At 47.5% G+C, this 22,632-nt stretch overlaps 1 protein-coding gene across 7 annotated transcripts in view; it reads right to left on the bottom strand.

Annotated features, from left to right (window-relative positions):
- ADAMTS17 (ADAM metallopeptidase with thrombospondin type 1 motif 17) overlaps positions 1-22,632 on the bottom strand; it is a 346,090-nt gene that overhangs the window by 149,976 nt on the left and 173,482 nt on the right. For all 7 annotated transcript variants that reach the window (XR_011075535.1, XM_068556841.1, XM_068556842.1 and 4 more), the window contains 2 exons: positions 6,516-6,656; positions 4,377-4,527 (listed from right to left, as the gene is read on the bottom strand). Coding sequence is in view for 6 of the 7 variants with exons in the window: in XM_068556841.1 (XP_068412942.1) it covers positions 4,377-4,527; positions 6,516-6,656 (292 nt within the window). In the remaining variant the exon portion in view is untranslated. The remainder of the gene's footprint in view (positions 1-4,376; positions 4,528-6,515; positions 6,657-22,632) is intronic.

The raw sequence follows: 22,632 nt of genomic DNA, 5'->3' as shown, positions 1-22,632 counted from the left end.
GAGTCTTACATGTATGTTGGTGAACCAGATGGAGAAATGTGGACTCAGGCTTAGAGAGCCAATTCATTTTACGGGGAGGCCTGTAAGGGTTTCTCCCTTGCCTGTGAACTTGTCCAGTCTCATCAGTGGTTGGGTGAAGTCACATAAGAACTTAAATTTACTGTTAGGGTCATGAATGGATTTCAGAGCAACACATACTTGAACATCTACTATGTGCCAGGCACTGGCTGAGGCAGTTGGAAAATATTGTTGAGGAAAAGTAAGATTATTGCCCTTGAAGGATTTAAAATCTAGAAGAGGGAGATTATCAAAACAATAGTCATATAAACAAGCAAATTATATAGCATGTTAAAAGATGATAAGTTTATGAAAGCAGGGTTTTCCCTTAGGGGATCAGGAGATCTGGGTGCCACAAAGGTGGCAGGGGAGAGTTACCTGATGGAAATTTTAAATAGGGTGGTAGGCTTCCTTGAGGACATTACATTTGAACAAACAAACAAACAAATAAAAAACTCAAAAAAGATGAGGGGCTCAGTCACGTGGACAACTGAGAGAAGACCGTCCAGGTAGAGGAAACAGCCAGCAGGAAGCAGAGTGCATCCCCACCAGGAGCGTGCCTTGTGGGTTCGAGGAAGAGGAGGAAGGCAAGTAGAACTGGAACAGAATAGATGAAAGGGAGTGAATAAGGGGATGAGGACCAGGAGGAAGAGAACGAGGCTCATCCCAGCACCAGAGTCCGTTTTACAGGGGGAAGAAAGGAACAGTACAACATATGTGTGCCTCCTGTTATACTGAACATCAACTGAAACACAGACCTATAAACGCACAAATGAGCAAAACACCAATCAAGCGAGCTTTAGAATCCCACAGGGTGGTGCCTGGGTGAGATTCCAACGATGTGTCCTAGGCCTAGGGCAGCATCCCCAAGTCCTGGGTCCCAGCAGGCAACTGCCTCTCTCATCCACCAGTGCCTCTTTGGCATTAGTATGACATTTTCCCCAGCGTGAGAAGTTACTGCTTTCTAACTGGTAGATTTGTGCTGAAGGAAGCACCACCAGCCTTGCAAGCAGGATGATCACCACCAGCTAAGGCTGATGCTGAATCAGCTGAGCACCTCCACACCCCTAAGGAGTCACTCCTGCCGAGACAGGCTGGGACCTGGGACCTGGGACCCTCTGCTGCAGTGCTTGCACCTGGACAAATGTCTCCTCAAGCGACAAAATACAAAAAAACTATAAGGAACTAAAAATAACTGTGTGCAGACTTCCCTGGTGGTCCAGTGGCTAAGACTGCACGCTCCCAATGCAGGGGGCCCAGGTTCAATCCCTGGTCAGGGAACTAGATCCCGCATGCCGCAACGAAGAGTTCGCATGCCGCAACTAAAAGATCTCGCGTGCAGCAACTAAGACCCGGCACAGCCAAATTAATTAATTAATTAATTAAAAACAAACAAATAAACCAACCGTGTGCATGCACATTTGGGGCAAATTCTGGACAGCAAGATACAAAAAGACCAAAGCAAACCAACTGCCACTTCTGAAAAGCCAGGAGCAAAAACAGGGTGTCGGGAGCAGAAGCAGGATACTGCACATGCCCCCTGCACACAACACCCCCAAAGGGGTGGTCGAATCACCTAGGCCACCCCTCCAGCCCGACCCCTGGATCCGCCCCTACCCTCACCCCATATAAGGAACCCTCAGGGAGCGAGCAAGCAAAGGAACCTGTTACTTGTTCTCACTACCCCCATGCTGTAGCAGGGGCCCCAATAAAGCCTTGCCTGAAATTCTTTTCTGGCCTCTGATCAGTTTCTATTGATTAAGGAGGCCAAGAAACCTGGTCGGTAACACTGCTAGGATTTGGGGAGGAAAATGTCAACTTTGTTTTGGTACTGGTGGAATTCTCAAGGAAAAGGCAAGCAGGAAAGCATATTTCGTGGTTCTTGGTGAGCTGTAGGAATAAATGTTCAGCTGCATTTTAACTTACAAAACAAAAGATCTCACTTTATATAGTCGTATTTTGAGCTTCTAGGGAGAAAGGAGCAACACAGCTGAGCTGAACATGCCTTGCTGACCTCTCACTGTCCTCTTCAAACAAAAAGATGCTAATGAAGGAAAATAAAATACCAGGTTACCTTTCTCTCCTTTGGAATCTGTCTTTGAATGAATGGAGCCTGCCTTTTCTCCTGCAGGAATAGTCACACCTGGGCTTGGTCTCCAGCCCATCCCTTTCTGGCTGAGTGACCTTGGTCCATTACCTAGCCTCTCTCAGCCTCTGTTTTCTCATCTGCTAAGTGGAGTTCAAAGCCCCTGCCCTCAAGGGTTGCAGTCAGGGTTTCATGTGACAGTGCATGGAAAGAGTCTAGCCTAGAAGATCATAAGCCACTAGTAGTTGTACCTCCCTCCTCCTATCTCTCCTCACCCAACTGATGTGCAACAGCCTGGCTCCTAGAAGGCAATGGCTGTGGCTCTTTGGGAGGAGGCAGCCTCTGTCCAGCTTCCACCCCAGTCAATCCTGTTGGCCAGGGAAGACTCCACAGTGGGCAGAGTGGCCACTGTGTGTCCACTGACTCAGCTGGGTGCTTCCCTCTTCTCCATTCTGGGTGCCCGGGGCACTTCTACCCTTCTCGAATGCTCGGCATCCTCCACTGGGGTACCATGCACATGGATCTCCTGGTGTTACCACACCATCAAAAGACCCTCTGAAACCTGCCCTCTCCGATAGTTCTGTGCCATCATGCACTTTAAGTGACTGAAGGCTGGGACAGACAAACAGGATGCCTCTTGGCCAGCCTATGGTACATGAATGAGTGCCTCAATGGTCAAGCCTTAATGGTCAAGGCTGATGGTGAGCACCAGACATCGCAGCAGACCACTGGGGAGGATCGGATCCGGGGGCTGGTCCCATCTCCCCAGGGAGGTGTCCTTCAACCCAGCCATGGCTGGGTGTGAAATGGGAGACAGCTTCCTGTTACCAGGACCTGGAAGATAGACCCTTGCTGGCACCTCCACAGGGGAATGGAAGAGGAAGACTCAGGACAACCCTGTGAATAAATGCCCTCTGAGGAAACAGCTAGCAGGAGGTGCTAGCCTGGTTGTGAGGCACGGCCCTTTTCCATACCCCAAACAATGGCAGGCAGTGCCCCACCTGCAGATTCCACCCAGATTTCCTGAACCAATTCAACGCATAGCCAGGAAACACTCAAGAGGCAGCAGCCCGCCTCCCAGAGTCCAGGCTGACCTGCTGTGCTGGCCGGGATCCCAGGGTCTCATTTTGAAGGCACAGTCCCGGTCTATCCTTCTGTCTTGGAGTTGCTCCCGTCCTGAGTTCTTGCTCTGGGCACCCACCCAGCCCTCCAGGCTGCCTCCCTGGGACTAGATGCTGCCCTGAGCTCCAGGCCGACTGCCACTGGGTGGCTCCTGAGTCCCACACATCCCCAGCTGGTTCTCCTGCTCCTGTCCTCCTGCCCCATGATGGTGCCGGCTCTGCATCCATCCTTGAGCCAGCTGCCAACTGCTGGCTGAACCACAGGCTGCTCTGGCCCTCCCCTGGGGCCCCAGCATGGAGATAGCCTGCCCCAGGGCCTGGGCACATCCCTCCCACCCACAGAAGTGGCCCAGCTGTCTGCAGTACGGTGAGAAAGTGCACACTCTGGGGGTGAACAGACTTGAGTCAAATCCTCTACTTACCTACTGGCCAAGGCATTCTGAATGATCAGTTCACCCCTGAGGCTTGATGTTATCATCTGTACCCTGGGGGAGAGTAACCTCGGGAGTCTGTGGTAAGGGTTAATTGGGATCAGGCACATTGGAAGCTTTAGGGCAAAGCATGTGGGCATTGTTCAGTAAATGGTAACATTTTAATGGGGTTATTAATACTATTATCATATAATCAATTTATTATTTGTTAAATGTTCTCAATATGACACTCTCCAACGTCCAGTAGTTTTTAGCTCTCTTCTATATCTGTGCCGGCTTTGATATCAGGCGACATTGCATCACCTCCAAGAATAGGTTAATTTACTTTTTCCTAGTGTCTTAATGTTTTCATGTTAAGACATTAGGCTACTAAGAAAGAAACACCTTTGGATTAAAAAACAAAACAAAATAAAACATTAGGCTATTGGTGTCAGCCAGTAACTCTGAACCATCCCCCTGCCTATGTGTGCATGTGTGTGTACGTGTGCATGCACATGTGTGCGCATGGCTCACTCTGGGTGCCCCGTGAAGTTGCTCATGAGGTATACGCGTGTGCATGTATGTGCATGCATGTATGCACATACGTTTATGTGTGTGTGTGTGGAGTGTAAATGCCTGTATCCTCCAACAGAAGCCAGATGCTCCTTCCTGAGCCAGCCTTCCCCTCCCGAGGCTGCTTACCTCCATGTTTCTGCAGAAGGTGGCGTTGGTGCCAAAGAGGATCTGGCACTGCTCGTTGGCGCTGTAGTGCATGCCTGGCAACTTGTGGGGCAGGCGCACCGCGTGCTGGCTCCTGGGGTCTGTGACCAGCAAACAAGTGCTAACTTTTGACCTGAAACAGCCGAGAGGCAAGTTGGTTTGCAAATGTACCACCCAGGTTTTTGTTCTGCTTTTTCAGTCACTGAGAAGCAGGAACCTCCAAGTTATTTATGGGGAGATGACCAGGCACCAGACACATGGGCTGCACTTTTTGCTCTTTTTCCACATAGCTGAATGCAGATCTTTACTCCGGAGGCCATGAGGACTGGGCAACTAGGAAAGGGCCTGGGCGTATCACCCACATGGCTAATGTATTTTTGTCAGGGAGTCTGAGTGCTTTCTTGGATGAAAATGCTTTTGAAATAGAGTCCTATGATATTTTCTTAGAATGTGGCTTTAGCAAAAGTCACTATGAATAAAGAAACAATTGGAGTAGGGTTGTTTTCTTTTAAATAAATAAATAAATAAATAAATAGGCAAGCTTATTTCCAATTCAGTAGATTTTCTTGGGGGGCCTGTCAGGCCATGGCTGCTGGCTGGTCCAGGTGCCTCACCTGGCCATGAAAGTTGGCTGGTGGCACACCGTGCAAAGGACTTGGGGATTTCAACCAGGACGGAAATGTTCAGAGATGTTGAGAACAGCTCTGAAAAATTAAACTGGGGGTTGTGTGGCTGTGGCTCCATTAGGAGTTAAATACTTGAATGCTTTTATTTTTTAATTCCTAAAACAAGGCAGATGGTAGTAAAAAGAAAACCCAGCCTCTTGCCAAGATTCTTGAAGAAAAGAGTTGCACGCACGCAATACACACAGGCTGATACTGGTTCACCTCTCCTGGGCTCAAACTCATGGGACACTTCAACAAAGTCAGTGGGACCAGTACTGTGTATGTGAGCAGATGAAAATACCTTTGTTTCACTGACCCTTCTGGGTAAAATGAAATAATGTCAAGTGGCTTCCAACATTGCATTATGATTTGGTGATACAAGTACTCAGTAGGAAATAGCCTACATTAAAACTAATGAGGCTATTTTTAAAAATTATTTTTTCTATTTATTTATTTATTTATTGGCACACCAGGTCTTAGTTGCAGCATGTGGGATCTTCGCTGTGGCACGTTTAGTTGCAGCATGCAGGATCTTTAGTTGCAGCATGCATGTGGGATCTAATTCCCCGACCCTGGATTGAACCTGGGCCCCCTGCACTGGGAACGTGGAGTCTTACCCACTGGACCACCAGGGAAGTCCCTAATGAGCCCATTTTTAAGCCCTGTGTACCATTTAGTTTCCCAATCACAGGAAACCTCATGAAAGAAGACCCAGGATGAAGCCAGAGTGATGCCTTTGGTCCTCCTCCCTGAGTTCACTGGGCACTCCACTGTGTTATTGGACTATAAAGCTCTGTGTGTAGGAGAGACTCACTGACCCCTTCAGTCTCCATGGGGTGTAGAGATGATGCAATTAAGTGGTGAAACAATCAGGGTCTGCCTGTCAAACCTGTAAGTTCAGCCCTGAGGTCCTGACACTAAGGGATCCACATTGTATATGAGCACAGACTCTGTTTGACAAAGTTCTGGCATCAGATGGCCAATTCTTCCACGGAAGTCTGAGAATGGAGTGATGCAGACACAATCTGGAAAGAAAGTGGCTATGAGATAAACTCATCCCAGTCCCACACGTGAGGAAGGTGAGCAAGCCCTCCTCCCAGCAAATGGACTCCTGTCCAGGGAAGCAGCCTGAGTGTTGTGGAAATGCCCTGTTCTACAGTAGCCAAAGTGTGCCACTAGGGTGGTGCCCACCCACAGTCAAAATAATGCAGAGAAGTGAAATGAAATCTTGTCAAGATACGGTCACTGCATTGACATTTCCATCGATAAGATTTATGATCACTAGCTGGGTGCCCAGTGTCATACCAGATGCACACTTGGGAGGAAGCTTGACTAGCTGAGAATTCTAAGAGATTCACTTCTGCTCACACTGGCTGAGACTCCAACTATCATGTCTTTAGGAAGTATTTTAGTACTTTCTATTGCGTTGATTGTACAGAACAATTCAAGGACTTACTTGAGGAAGTTTTCAAGGTCATCTCGACTGCAGGAGGACCAGGACAGGTCGCTGGGGTTCCGGCCTTTCACCCACTCTCCCGACATGATGTGGGACCTGCCAGCGCAGGAGGAGTGGTCGTCATCGTGGTTCATTCCCAAGCTGCCCAAGGGAAAGGAGGGGAGAGGACACTCATTACAGGCTTCTCATCTCCTCATCCAGGTTCTAGCACACTATGCTAACCTAAATCACGTCTTAAACACAAAAGGTGGCACAGGTGATACCTGGTTCTCTGCCACTCTCACAGAGCAGACCAGGAGTCACAAGTTTATAGAGAAACAGAGAGGGTGATGACTTGCTTAGCCAGTGAATGGAGACTGATTGACCACGTAACAGACAGCATTCACTAAACAAATGAATAATAAATGAATGAACCAATTACATTAACTGCAATATTATAGTTCTGATGTTTGGACTTGCTTTTCCACATTAACATATCCTAGCGTTAATGATCTAGTGTTTCATTGCCTGCAGAGAAGTCACTATGCTAACGTGTAGTGGGAACCAACCAAGACTTTGACTTATGAAAACTCATGAACAATTATGGCTTTTCTTTCATGTCACTATAGCTGGGTCCACCAAGATCATACCTGTCACCTTCCCACCCAGTTGTACCTGGAAGACACCAGGATGCTGGCTTAGACGAGGGAGGCTGACATGCAATTTGAGCTGAACAATGATCTCAGTTCACACACACGCTGTCAGTGGGGTAAAGCCGAGACACAGAACACACAGGTGTTCAGGTGGCCCACACTCTGCTGACCCGTGACTTCCAGGGGAGAGACTCACTGTGCATAAGGATTGCTCACTCTTTGTCAACAGCCCCGTGGAAAACACACACACTTTCATTCATTCAAACATATTTATGAGAGGTTTCTCAAGTGCTGGGAATGGACTAGAAGGAGAAGATCCAATGGTGTACAATAAGCCATCCCTGACCTCAAGTCAGCATGGAAGAGGAGACAGACACAAACAGAGGTAATTATGAAAAGAGGTTCTAAATGCTTCTCTGCAGCCATATTTTCCCAGTTTTCCTCATACGTCTCTATTCATCTTTCATCAATTCCCCTGTGTTCTTGCTCTGCACACCCCCAGGCCACTCCATGCTCCTATACAGAGAGGCTCCCTTGGCCACCCCCACATGGAGCTGGATTAGCTGATGCCACCCCCATCCCCGGAACAACACGGCCTGGCACCCGAGCTCCTGCTCCAGGCAGGCAGGGCCCCCTCTGGTCACCCACACGTGTCTGTTCCCATAGTTGAGGGTACGCTTACCAAGGGTCAACAGTATTTATACTCAAACCTATTTATGTCAGTAGTTCTGTTACTTCAATCAATACATGTGGCTACATGTTGTGTTAACCAACAAAATATGAGAATAAAAGTTAAGTTGTTTTCATGAAAACTAATTTAGCTACTAGCTACAATAGGCTGCCAAGTTGGGTGTGGGCAGACAACTGTAAAAGATGAGGAAAAAAATCACAAAAATCTGCCCCCAGACTGCTTCACATGGGTCCTTCAAATTCTGCTGAATCTAAAAAAGAAAAAAGAAAAAAGAAAAAGAAAGAAACTGGATTTAAACTCATCACATTATAGTTGTGGTTTCTGTGAAGGCTATGGAAGCCCAATCGGCTTCCCTCAAAGAAAAGGCTTTCACTCCCACCACAAAACCGGTGAAAAAAATGAACGTTTTCATGGCTTAAGTTAAAACAAAATGACAAAATGTTTAAGAACATAAGTATAATTTCTTTACATTTCCCCATTTGAACCAATTTTTTGGTTAATGGGTCAGCTGACCAACAACTATCCTGCTATCTTGTTAGAAAGGAAAGCTTCTGCAGTGCTGCCTACATGTTGGCGCCACGTTCCCCTCAGTCCAGGCCTCTCCTGCCAAACCTCTCCCTGAAAAATGCCAGCTCCCGGGATTTCCCACAGGCTCTTCCACCCCACCAGGTGCCCTCAGGGCAGCTTTCCATCCCAGCCTGTCCACCAGTGACTGGCACAGAGCAAGCACTCTGTAAATATTTATCAAATGGATTAACTATTTAATGCAGCAGTAAACATCAAAAACTTGGAGGATCCACATGCATGGTATCTAGGGCGGCAGCAGCTTGCTCAACAAAACAATGAAAACCATCTCTGGGTAGATGCAGTCTTGCTGGTTCTAGGGTGGCAGCAGCTTGCTCAACCGAACAATGAAAACCATCTCTGGGTAGATGCAGTCTTGCTCTCCTGCCTAGATGTCAAGACTCCATCCAATTAGGGTTAAGTAGAGAACCAAGAAATTATCAGATACATCTGACCAATAAGAATAATTTTTCAATGTCATTACTCGGGTTTTTATTTTTTTTTCCTGCTTGATATCTATATCTTTATCTGTACCTGTTCCTGTATCTGTATCTATAGCTACATCTATACCTATACCTATATCTATATCTATACCTACATCTATCTCTTTGTTTCAGGAAACATAGGAACTGACTGGTTTTTCAACTGCATGTAGCAAAGGATATTAAAAGTCAGCTTAAATTTGATTTAGGGTTTGACTTGATATCTATAAATGAAAGTGGTGATAGGGTTTTCAAATGGGTAGATCTGAAAATGTTGATGGCTTTCAGGGAACTCTGCTGTACGTGTAGAGGTTACAGAAATACAATGTCTCATGAGAAAAGTGGCTCCAACCTCCATCTCTAAGGACATAGTGTAAGCACAGCATATGGAGCAGGTCAAACTGCATCACTGCCGACCCTGGAGAATCCAATCCCAGGGAGAATCAACACACGATCATAAACCCTCTCCCACCGTCCTGAGCTGGGACGTGCTGAGCAGCCACCAGATGCTCCTTGTTGTTTGGGAAACCACATCAGAGGAGATCCAAGCCCTGGCAGAATGGCCTCGCCACACATGGAGGAATGTTTCACTTGTGACATGCTTCCAACTTTTCTCCGGTGATCAAGCTGCTTGTAAAATCAAAGAGGTTCTTTCGCCCACATTCCAGACTCTGCTGGCCAGAGAACCTGGTCTCTCCGGAGACAAAACTATGTTTACAAAAGTGCTCAGAAACGCTGACTGCGCCCTCAACACCCCTTTGCCTGCAGGGTGTTGTGTTAACGGTTCATTCTGACAGCCCCCAGAGAAGGACTTCCCTAAGGAATGTTCCAGTCAGCAGGATCAGCCAGGAGTGCAACTCTTGGGTTTTCTGGAGCTTGTCTCTAATACAGATTGTGCTTGATCTGGTTTAAAATGTTCAAATGCTAACCAAGTGCCTCATAAATTTACAGTTTGCTGAACTCGCTTTGGGGTGGGAGTCTTGATATTTGAGGTCTACATAAACTACGGTTTAGGCTATTTTTAGTTTAAATTAAAGATCACTTGACTGAAAAAATTCATGTTATTTTAGGTTTATGTCTGTGGTAACATTATATTTAACAAAAACATGTAGCATTAAGCACACACAGTAAGTGACTGAGATTAAGGACACAGACAGGCCTCATGTCACATGTGGTCCAGATTTATCAGACACAATAATAACTTAATGGCCTTGAGTAGATTTTATCTTAAAACAAAAGAACACATTGCTCTGAAATTGCTTCAGGAAATCCAATATATACCATGTGGGGATTCTGAAAGGCAATGCTCCCCCTGTACTAGCTTCACTCCAAACCCTGGAAGGCATGGGGGATACTAGGTGTTCTGGGCCTGGTACCTGTGCCATTTTGGATGTTTCAGTTTTACCTGGCTCAGAGCCTGTCTGTCTGTCTCTTGGACACTTTGGTGTTTTGATGTCAGGTTTGCGAGCCAGGTCTGCCTCCCCTCAAAGTACTCTTGGCTGTGTTTGTAAAACGAGTGCTTGGGGTGGAATGAAAAACCCAGGAAACGGCTCCCATGAGGGGACCCTCTCCAGTGGAGGGGTCAGGGCTGGCCTGAGTCCTGCTTCAGTCGCCCTGGGGGCATACTGCCTGCTGGTCCCTTTTCAATAAATGTTTACTGACTCTGTAATAACAGGAATGGCCCATGGCAGTTTCTAGGAGATGACAGGCAGGTTTGTATTCATTATTGTTAATTAATTAAATAATAATTAACACCCCAGCATTACACTAGAAGGGAAATTCTCTACTGCCACTACCTCTCTGCCAAGAACCAGACTGTGCCCTCAAACTGTAGCTACACAGAAACTTTATCTACAAGGTTCAAAAGTCACCAGGGGTACCAGGCTACACTCATTTATACAGGTTGAATAATAGGGTTAATTGTCATGATCATCAATAACCCCGTTTATAGGGAACATAGCATCAACATTCTCTCACCTCGGAGAAGTTTTTGCTTTTATTTTTATATAGGAAACTGAGCTCACCAGCTTGTAGGGACTCAGGAACACTGCAACTACCAGAGTAGATCTAGGCCCTCCACCTCCACCACATACAGGACCATCGTAATACAAATAATCTTAAAATACCATGGAATTCCGAATCACTACTGGGTAAATAACAACCAATATAGTGTTGGTGTTCAGTGCATTTTGCTATAATGGATAACATCATAGTAGGTGAAAATGGATAAGGCACATTACAGTATATAGTATATATCTCTCTTAGCTAACCAAAGTACTGAAATCACAAAAACACTCACGTTTTCAGGTTTATATAGATGGGATTTTGATGTCAAGTATATGAGTCAGGTCTGGCCTTCCCTCAAAGTAGTCTTGCCTGGGATCGCATGTGTTTGTGTATAAATATATGCATACACACACACTCACACACACACGAGATCCACTTCAAATGGGCCTTAAACTTTCAATTTAACAAAAATTCAACTAACTAGGATGAGAGATAGAAAAAGAGAAAAAGAAAAAGAAAACAAAGCATGGGCAATTCTATCCCCTACTCTGGTCAATGAGCATGAGTGCGTGAATGCGTGCATGCATGCCTGTGGCCGTGCACCCTCGGGAGGATGGTATGAAATCCCCCTTTTCACGGAGAAGTAGAGCACTGTATTTGAAAAGGCCTGGCTTGGAGTCAGACTGACCCAAATGAAAATTCCAGCTCTGCCTCTTGAGGGAAGAGCGTTACACCTCTGAGCCTCTGCTTCCTTATCTATGACTAAATAGGGCTCATGGTATTTAATGTCATTCATTCATTCAACAAATATGTGTCAAATGCTCTCTATGACAAGATGCTGTCCCAGATGCCGGCACAGGCAAGGCCCCTGCTTCCACAAAGTTTACATTCTGAAGGAATGGGGATGAGCATTCCTCATGGTCAAACAGACACCAAAGCGCCTGGCAAGTAGTAGGATCTGGAAGAGATGAGAGTCTTGCTGCTTCTAAGCACATGCCCGAGTGAAGGAATGCTGGCTGTGCCCAAGCTGCAAACTCAGGTGCCCCCAGAGAGCTGGGAGTTAATGAGGGAAGTGGGGAGAGGTTACACAAAAGGGAAGGGAGGCTCATGGCAAATTGAACAGTTTTTACCCTATCATATGCCTTTAAATTCCATTTCTCTTCTGCAATGAGCTAACTGAACAGAACAGGCCTGTTCTGGCAGATGTGGTCCAGGGACTGAGAGAATGGGACCCCTGAACAGAGGCTTCATGGAAGCCTTAGCAGCCCAACTGCTCTTGGCAGGCGGTCACCCCATCCAGGACAGCTGTGAGGATAATCACAGACAACCACCAGTCTAGACCATGTGTTGCCTTCACAGGAAGAGGGTGATGGTGGTGGCCTGTGGCATAGCTCCCTGTTTCTCTTTGTCTCCCAGCAGCAGGCCACACTCCTGCTCAGCTCCCTGTGCATCCCACAGCCTAGGGTTGGTGAAGGCCTGAGGGATGCAGGCCCTGGGGCTACAGCTGGGTCACCTCAGTGAAACGCTGTCTCCTGGCCCAAATAGCTCCTACGGGCTCACCAGCCCCTGCAGCTGTGGTCCTGCTCCCACATGACAAAGGTGGTCCTGACACAGTGAGACGGTCTCGCCCTCCTCTGCTCCACCGGCTCTCAGAGCAGGCTGGGCACACGGTAGGGCTCAGTTAATGGCTGTGAAGTGAAAGCAGCACAAGAGCATCTAGGTCTACATAACAGCCCACTAGCACACAGAACAGAGGCTACCTTTGGCGCCCTTCCCCCCACTGCCTCATTGGCATTCATCATTGGCATGAGGGGATGGCCCCCAACATGAGCACGCAAACAAACAAGGGGCACCTCCTCGGGAGGCTCCCAGCCTCTTCCTATGATGCCCCCACTGCTCAGAGCATTCCATGAGCCCATCCAGAGCCAATGCATGCAAACATGTGTGTTGTTACTTCCATAGACTTGAAGTCAAATGACGTTTGCAAATTTTACTAAAAAAAAAAAAATCCATAAAGCCATGTTGATTTTTGCCTGGGAAAGCAGTCTATAGAAGGGGGGGAAGGAGTGTCTGAAGCTGTTTCCAGGTAGAAGTTCCAAAGCAGTTTAGAATGATGGCTACATTGATGAAATAAGGATATACCCTCCCAAGGTGAGTGACTATTTCAGAGGGGACAATACTGATTCAGATGAAGAGGTTGTAGGGTGTTAAGAAAAAACTCTGCCTCTGTCAAGGCAAGGAGAGTGAGTGGAAGGAATAAGCCAATTCTCCTTCCCTCCTTTCCTTAGTCTTTTTTGAGAACTTTACTCTTCCATATGATTTTGGTTTGTCAAGTTTCATAAGAAGTCCTTTTAGTTTAGGATTGTACTGATTAAATTGATTAATTTGGGGAGAACTGGCATCACTGAAGTTTTGAGTCTCGCCATCCTGGGACATTAGGGCACCTTTTCATTTTTTCAGGCTTTCTTGAATGCCCTTTGGCAAAGTTTTGTAGTTTGCATCATCAAGGTCTTCCTTTTTTTTTTTTTTTATCAGCATCATTCCTGGGTATTTCATATCTTTGGCTGAAGTTGTGAACGAGGTCTGCTTTCTATTCTTCTGTAACTGATCACTGATTGTGTATAAGAAAACCATGGATCACTGTATGTCTTGTGATTTGCACCCTGATGAACACTCACTGGCTCCAACAGTTTGCCAGATGATTCTCTTACAAAATGCAGATAACGACTGCTTTGCCTCTTCCCTTTCAAGATTTGTATCTCATTCCTTGCCTTATGAAGTTTGATGGACTTCAAAAACAATGCAAAATATTAGTTAGAACATGGGAACCTTTATCCTGTTCCCAAAACTAATGGAAATGCTACCAATATTTGCACACTGGATACATCTGTTCTAGATTGCTTACAGCTAGGTTAACTTGGTCAGCTTAAGGACACTTTCTTCTAAATAATCACTTTAAGTGAGCTTCCTTGTTAGCATTTCAAAGGAAACACTAAAGAAAGTCTGACAAAGTGGACAGAGCGATGGTCCAAAAAGACAGAGGCCATGGTTGATGTTAAAGACCTGCCCCGATTATTCTGGGGAGCTGAGGCAAAGCTCCTAACTCCCCAGGCCTGTCCTCCTAGCTGGGAAGTGAGGGGCTTGAACCAGGGGTTCAAGGGGTTTTCCAGTTCAAAATGGAATCATTTTGTGATTCTGATCTAGAAGACTGAGCACAATGGTAAGGCAGAGTTGCTATTCATTCTTCCAATAAGAGCTGGGTGGGCCCTATCTTGTACCAGCACTTTCAGGGCACCAAGTACACAACAGTGAGCGGCACAAGCAGCCCTGCCTGTAGGAAGCCCACAGTCTGGCAGTGATCACAGACAAGTCAGCAAGTGCTGACCAGCACTGTCCAGTGTAACCTTCTGTGATGCTGCAACACTCCCTGTGTGACTATCCAATATGGCAGCCAGTGGCCACATGTGGCCATGGAGCGTTTGGAATGTGCTAGTATGACTGAAGAACTGAAACTCTGATTTTATTAAATTTTAATTGAGATAAATTTAAAGGCCCACATGTGGCTAATTGCTACCACACTGAACTATACAGGCAGAGACAAGAATCTGATTCAACTAACCTGAGTACCTCCATTGTGCTAGGAGCTGTGGATGTCATCACATTGGTACAGGAGTATATCCAGGCCCACAAATTACTTACAGGCTTACAGATACTTAGAGAAATAAGACAACCTGATGACACAACTGGAGAAGACTCAGTGCCAGGTGTAGACATCAGAAGCTGAAAGCCATGGGCATTTAGAGGAGGGAGACATGTTGTCTCATACTGACTCTTTGTATGACCTCATGCCTATTTTTCCTCCAAAATGGTTGTGCTAATGGTGCCATCTGTGCTCAGCCCTCCAAAGCACAGGGCTGTGGTGTGATGGAATACAAGGGAAGAAACTAGAGATCTACAAAGGCTTTATAGAACATCCAAGAAAACAAAAGAACGTCAGCCTAAATTGCTTCAGACCATGATATCTGAAGAGAGGGATTCTCTAAATGCCTTCCCACGGAGGCCTCTTGTGTGCTTTTAAATCTGGGACATTCTCAACCACAAATGAATTCCGTCAAAGAATGGCATAAGATCATGTGCCTTCACTAACTGAAAAAGTGAATGGTGGGTTGTAATAAGGCAAAACAAAGGAGATATTCCTATTGCTAAAAAGTTCTGTGAGGCTCTCCTTAGCTCTTTAAAGGAAGATAATCTATTGAGGAAACATTTTTATTTCAAAAGAAGCCTTCACAAAAGCACTAAGCTCTTCTAAAATTAACCACTGACACGGTGAATGTCATCCCAGCCCCACGGCTGTCATCCCTTCTGTGGCCTGCTCTGGGCCTGGAGTGCAGAAGGGGCTCCCGGGAAAGGGCCCGACATGACCTGCTGAAGTCCAGAATGCCATGAAGCCATGTAGACGCTATAGCAGCACCAACAAGGCTCAGCCCCCCTCCCAAATTGCACGATGATTCACTGGGACCCCTGGTCTCCTTCAAGTCTGCAGTGGACCTTCCTTTAGGCCCAGCTGCACTAGATGGAGGGCCATGTGAGGCATGGGGAGGGTTCTGAGGACACAGGTTGATGCTGCATAAGTGGGTCTGAGCTTGTGGCTCCACTCACCCCTCGCCAGTCTGTCAACAGTGTCCTGCAGTGCTGGGGAGACCAACCCTGAATTTTGGTTCCAGGTTGGCTCTCTGAGAACACCACATGCCTGGCTTATCAAGCAAGAACACAGCAAGGGAGCTGAAGAGTACAAAGTGTTTCCCTTCATGCAGTGTGCTTCCAAGGTTCTGCCGAGGAAAGTCTGCCCAAAGAGAGGGCTCGCAGAATCACGGCACTTAGTTTGTTGAAAGAAACTGGGAAATTGGGTGAGAGTCAGAAGAATATGCTTTCTGCTTCTTAGCCTAAAGTGTAATTCGTCTGAGGGTGCTGCAGGCACCAGACTGAATAGGGCAGGAAATGGAAAGATGGCTAAAACCTTCCAAAGAAGTGAATCTCGGGCTAACATAGGCTACCCTCCAGATGTCAAGAAGGAACTTTCTGTGCACAACGGAGAGAAAACTGATGTGTAAATGGGGAGTGATCTCTCAGTTGCAGGGAAATCTATAGCTGCCATGAATCCTCCATAGCTGTCCCCTGTGGAGTGCTTCCGAAGGCCAAGGTCAAAGCTCCTGGTCCCTCTGGGGCCCACACAGCAGAGCTCTGCAGTGAGGTGGAGAAGGGCAGAGGGTGGCGACTCTTTCCCTTCCCCCACCATGTCCCGGGTGCGGGGTTACCTGTCTGCTCCTGCTCTCCTCATGAAGTCCCTGGTTCAGAGGAACATTCCTTTCCTAGTCCCCAAAGTACTTTGCATTTTAACACCATCAGCCTCAGCATATCCATCCAGAGGAATGACTATCATGGCAGGTGTGTTGGGCATTGTGGTGGCAGATGGAGCAAAGAGGGGGCAGAAATGACGTTGGTATCACCACCATGGCTATGTGCATCTTAGGGGCGGGAATTCATACACTCATGCATCTGCTGAAGGCTGCTGCTCACTGAGGTCTGAGCTGGGGAAACCCCAGAGGATTTGGAGGGCTGAAGCAGATACCCTAATCCCTTCTAATCATGCCCTCATTCATCCAGACTCTGTTCTGCTTCATCCAGACTCTGCTATCTGTCACGTGCCAGGCACAGCGCTGAGCACTCGTGTGCCCACAGGACACATATCTAAGGTTCAGACCAAGGTGGGTCCCTCTCAACACAGATGCTGAAAGGCACACTAAGAGCAGGAAAAATACTGAGAGAGCAGGGGAAGGAAATGTGATACACAACAGAGACCTCACACCCAAGAGCTGTGGGGGTGGCGTGTGGCGTGGAGCGTGCCCGGAGATCAGAGAAATAGCGTTTTCAGCATGCCAGGCAGTGCATGTTGCGTACATGAACTCACTATTATCATCCCCACTTCACAGATGAAGGAACTGAGGCAGAGAGGTTGAGAAGCTCTCCCAAGGTCAAACAGCTGGTAAATGGTCAAGCATAACTTGAGCCTGGGCAGTCTATACTCCAAATCTCCATGCATGGCCTGGCTCTTTGAGGATGAAATCTGCCCCCAGACCCAAAGGAGGGCAAAGGATGGGAACCTGCTAACCCCTGCAGGAGTAGCCGTCTTAGAGGTCGGGGGCCAGCAGGAGCCCTCAGGAGACCGTGGACGGCACAGAAAATTCCTCTTAGGGTTAGCAGCGGAGAGCCTGCTTGAGAGCCTTCAGACCTGGAGGGGCTCAAGGTCTGCTCTCAGGGCACTGAGACTTCCAGCAAGACATTGTGGAGAGGAGAGGGGCCTGCCGAGTATGGACATGGCTTCGGGGAGCAGAGGTGCTGGGGAGCAGCCAAGAGCTTTTTCCTGGACCCAGCTTGGAGGAATCACACCTCTGTTCTCTGGGCGCCAACCTGGAGCCCCTGTGACATTCAAGAAGGGGATTCAGACTTGGTCCCCATCTTCTTAGATGCCCCCCAGTTCCTTTATCTAAAGCACAGCTCTGAGACATTACTAGCAACAGTCCTACCCTCCCACCTCCCATTTATACCTGAGGCTCGGAGGGTGAGGGTGGGAGAGGAAGACAGATGTACCTGGGTCCATGAGATGCTGAGTGGGTGCAGTGTGTTCTGGGAATAACGCCCAGAGTGTGGGGTCAGGGTTGGGAACCTCGAAGTGCTCTGCAATATTCACCCTGCCTCTCCTTTTTGGTGCTTGAAAATTTTGCACATTAAAAACATATTGCCAGCAAATTGATGCTCAGGATATTAATTCCTTTTCTAGTTGAGACTCAGGCTCTCAAGAACCACAGGAGTTGAGACTTTAAGGGCTCTTGAAGCCCTTCTGTCTGCATCTAAGTGGAATCTGGAGCCCAGAGAGAGGTGACCACCCAACACCACACAGCCAGTTGCAGCAAGTTCTTCCTGGAACCAAGGGTCTCCCGCGTTCTGGTCTGAAATCAGATTTCTGGTCCACCTCACAGGTTCTGCCTTCGTCCAACCCAGCCACCCTGTGAATGGGGATTGGACCTGGGTCTAGAGGCTTGAGAAGACAGCAAATTGGGAATCATTCAAAGGTCATCTACAGACTGCAGGATGAAATTTGGTTTGGTTTTGGAAAACCTCATAGTCAGCCCTCAAAATGACCATCTTTTAGAAGCATTTACTTAAAAGAAATGCTCTAAATTCATTAGTATTATATTGGCCTTTTCCCCCCAAAGAAACAAAAGGACAGTGAGTATTCGTTTCCTTTTTAACCATTGACATCTCTTAACTAGCCAAGATTTTCAATTTCACCTAGACTTAGCAACTTTGATTGCTTAGAAGTGTAGATTTAATAAGCTTTCCACTCATAAACAATAACAACTGCCTGATTTCTCAGGGAGGGTTTTTCTCAGCCAATAGGAGAAGGCCTGGTGTGGAGTAGCTAAAATAACTGTATGGTAGAAATTCAGAGACAAAGGGGCATAAGTTGAAAACTGAGTCCCCCCTCCCCCATAGTAGTTTCCTAGGCCCCCCTACATCCTCCCATCACCCCCACCTGGAGGCAATCTCTGTCTCCAATTCTTCCAGGGGCTGGTGTTTTAATGGATGTTGGAAACCAGCCCCCAGCACTTCCTACCCCTTCAAAGGCAGTGCAGAGGAGAGGATTAGTTGACTGCAGCGGGGGACCTGCTGCTCAGAGAGAATCTGCAGCTTCTTAAAGTTCAAAGACCCCTCAGGGACACCAAAGGGCACAGGATGTCCCAGACAGCAGAAACCCTAAGGACAGGCTGTTTCCTGCTCCTAATGACCATCACTCCCTTCCTTCCCTAAAACCACACATATCAGTAGGGGCTTTATGGCCTCATTACTTGGACTCTGCTTTTTCCTCTTTGACCAGGAAGTGGGGTGGGGTGTGGTGGGGTGACGGGGTAGGGTGTGTACTCCATCCCACCTCCCAGCCATGAAACGTGTGCCATGGGTCAGCAGGCTGAGGGGGTGTCGCCCCAAGTGACCCCGGCTCCAGACCCACAGCAGGTGCTTGCATGATGCCGACAGGACGCCACTACCCCAGTGCCTCTGCCTCCCCTCCACCTCTGTGTGGACACCCCTTCCCACTCTCCCTGCCGGCCAAAATCCTCCCCTTCCTGTAAAGCCCAGATTGCAGGTCACTTTCTTTCTGAGCAGCCTTGGCCCTTCCCAGCTAAGAGGGATCCCTCCCAAGCACATGGCCGTTCTCTCAGGGCCTCCCTGAGGGCAGGACTTGCCATTTTTTACACCTCAACATCCCAGAACCTCCCCGCAGCCTGGTCTAGCACCAGCCACACAGAAGGTGCTGATGAGTGTTCGTAAATTGATGGAACAGACTGAACAAAACCAAATCAGTTGGGTGGTATCTGGGAATTCCTCTTAAAAGGCTTCACCCCATGGCTCTATGGTCTCTGTGCCTATCATGCAGGTGGCAGGGTGAGCTGGTAGCTTCACCTCATGGCAGAGCCCCGTGAGCCCTTCTCTGAGCAATAATATCACAAGCAAGCAACCACCCCTTCCATCGGAACAAAAGGGACTCTGTTATCCCTTCCCGGATCTAAGGCAGGTTATGTCCTGCCTAATGAAACTTAACACTAGAGAGACAGGACAGAATTTCAAAGGCAAATTCTAGAATCTTAAGACTAAGAGGGACATCGCTCAATTCCTATAAAGCACTGGTTCTCAAACATGGCCACACAGTGAGATCTCCTGGAGAGGAAACCCCGATGCCCGCTCTCCCCACCAGAGGCTCTGATTTCATTGGTACGAGGCATGATCCTGAGTATCTGGATTTTTGAAAGCTCCCAGATGATTCTAAAGTCCATTAAAGTCTGAGAACTGCTGCCACAGTGTTGACCAGTGGTTCTCAGACTTCAGCGCCTGCTAGAAACCCCCAGTGGGCCTGTGAAAACTCAGAGGGCTGGGTTCCGCCCCAGAGTTTCTAATTCAGTAGGTCTAAGGAGTGGGGGTCGAGGGCAGGATGAGAATTCGCATTTCTATTAAGTTCCCTAGAGATGCTGAAGCTGCCTGTGCAAGGAGCACACCTGAGAGCCATTGCTGATGGTTTTACTAGTAACCGCCCCACCTTGGCTGCAGGTGAGAGTCACCTGGCAAACTTTGAAACACCAATACCTGGGGCTCACCACACACCAAGTAAATCAGGATTTCCGGAGGAGGGGACGGGCACCTGTATTTTACAGGGGTTTTCAGGGGTGTCTAATGTCCCACTGGGCTAAGAACATTGCCTCTAGAAACAGGCCATCCTCAGGAAGGGCCAGCGCCCAGCTCTTTCTTATTGCAAGCTGAGATGGGCCTTCATGCATGCACGACCCAGGCCCACCTTCTGAGCACTGATCAAGCCCCCTCCCTTCATAATGTGACAGAGTTCAAGTATTTGAGCTCACATTCTTGTCCCCCTTTGCTCTTCTCTCCTTCTACCCACAAATTTCAGGGAGAAGTCCAAGTTCATAACAAATGGCAGGACTTCTCATCACGCTTTCAGCCAAGCAAGCAAAAGGACAATCACTTCCTGGTTAGCAAAGTCAAAATCCTGACGCCGTTCTTTATTTCTGCCCAGATTCCGAATTTGGGGGCGAAGCCAGGAAGGGCATTACTGTCGGTAGGTTCTGGACACACACAAAGTACACACACAAAGTACACAAAGTACACACACAAAGTACACACACAAAGTACACAAAGTACACACACAAAGTACACACACAAAGTACATGGCCCAAGTGTTTCATCTACAAATTCTACCCTGATGGTGAATATTCTAAGGAACAAATTTTGGGAACAGTAACCACCTTGTTGCTAAATTATTAAATGCTAGTTTGTGTGACTCTCTGTGAAATACCTTGGTTATTGAATATATGGACTCAGTCTCTTTAACTCAAGGGTTTGTTTTTCAAATTTCCACAAAATTGAGACTTTGGGGGTTTTGTAACTGCTATTTGTTTTTCCCTTTATTTTTTTGAGCAATACTTAAGCAATACTTTTTATCTTAAAAAAAAATCTTCGCTTCCCCTAGTGTAAATTATGGCTTCTTGCAGTAATCACTACTGCTTAACTGGCATTCAATTTACAGGATAAAAATATATTCTTTTGGCTGTCCAAATGACTGTGTACACAACTTGTCCTCAAACCCACTCTGAATTTTGGCTCAGAGCAACCATCATGTTAAGAGGATGGAATGTGGTTTCAAGCAATGCCAGAAGTATTGCATAAGCAATAATTGATATTTTTACTAGCGGCAACTTTGTAGTTGATAATGGGTTATTAAAACAGGAAAAGAGGCCCTCCCCACAGAATCCCATCTGAGATGTAAAAGGAAAAGGTGTTTCAGACAAAAAGCCTCTCAGTGTCAATAAAGGGTGGTTCCAGAGCCCCATATCTTCCAGAATGTGTGGCCCCAGGCAGAAAGCAGCAGAGGAGAAGCCCTCTTGTTGCAGTGTCTCCTCTGCCACAACCAGGGGAGCTAATGGCCCCTCCCCCGCTCCCCCCCTCCAGCCACAGGCCACTAAGCCCCGGTGGGGCTCTGTTGCAGTTTTGGAGTGAAAGAGGAGCCAAAATAGCAAGGGTACCAAGTGCCCTGTCACCCTGTTCCTTTTAAAAAATAATCTTGATATTGGCCTTTATTTAAATGTCTGCTTTCGACTTGTGTTTACAGAAGAGATTAGTGTCAAATTTGGCAACACTGACAGAACAGAGTCTAGCTGGTCTGAGCTGTGAGCTGTCAAAGGTGCAGCTGCCTGTCCTCGTCTTGGCCATTCCCACGACCAAAGGCTTTTCCTCCAGGTGAGATGTCAGGGTGATTTCACTGAAGGTGGCAGAAGGCTCATGTATGACAAATACCACAGGTTTATCCCTACTCCATTTGGAGATCTTCAAGAGAACACTAATTCTTTAGGAAAAGGAACTAACACTCCAATCCTTAATGCATAAAAGGAGACTGAGGCCCGGGCGCCAGCGGACCTGCAGGGGATGGGGCGGGAACGTGCACCAAGCAGGATGGAGACTCGAGACCTCGGGGGTCACCTCACCCTTGGGTCACCTTTGCCCCTTGATTCTCAGCCTCATGAGACCACCAGCTCCCTCTCAGCACTCACATCAGCACTGATTCCAGCTCCAGGGGCAACAATCACTGTCTACGAGATTGGCGCCCCCAGAGGAGGGCAATGCTCCGGGGCAAGATTTCACATACTTGCCTTCTCCTCCTCGCCCTCCAGCCCCAACAGATTCATTCTTGTCAAAGTCACAGGCATATAAATATTTTTCTCAGCCAAGGATTTTCTTTTCAGAGCACGAGAAGGAAGACAGCAAGGGCAGGGGGGAGAGAACAAGTGCTGAAGGCAGTGGAAACAGTGACAGGCTGACCTGCTATGATAAGTGTTCCCTGGAACAAGGCTGTACTGTCCTCCAACAGGATGATAGGACCAACCCCAGACAACAGCCTGCCCTGTGATTCGCCTTCCAGGCCCTGCTGCCTGGGTCATGAGGTCAAAAAAAGGCAAACAGACCCACACAGGTATGGACTTTCTCTGCTTCCACATTGTGATTTCTTTCTGCGTCATCCTAAGTGTCCGTGAATGTCACATGCACTAGCGTTTCCAACAAGCCATACCTAAGGCTGGTCAGGTCCCCGGGGCCGAGTGCTCACGCTCTCTCGCTCCCCA

This window comes from Eschrichtius robustus, chromosome 1 (genome assembly GCF_028021215.1).
Source record: "Eschrichtius robustus isolate mEscRob2 chromosome 1, mEscRob2.pri, whole genome shotgun sequence".
In the NCBI taxonomy this organism is placed as follows: Eukaryota; Metazoa; Chordata; class Mammalia; order Artiodactyla; family Eschrichtiidae; genus Eschrichtius; species Eschrichtius robustus.
The sequence above is the reverse complement of the archived record's forward strand: the minus strand, read 5'-3'. Positions and strand labels throughout refer to the sequence as shown.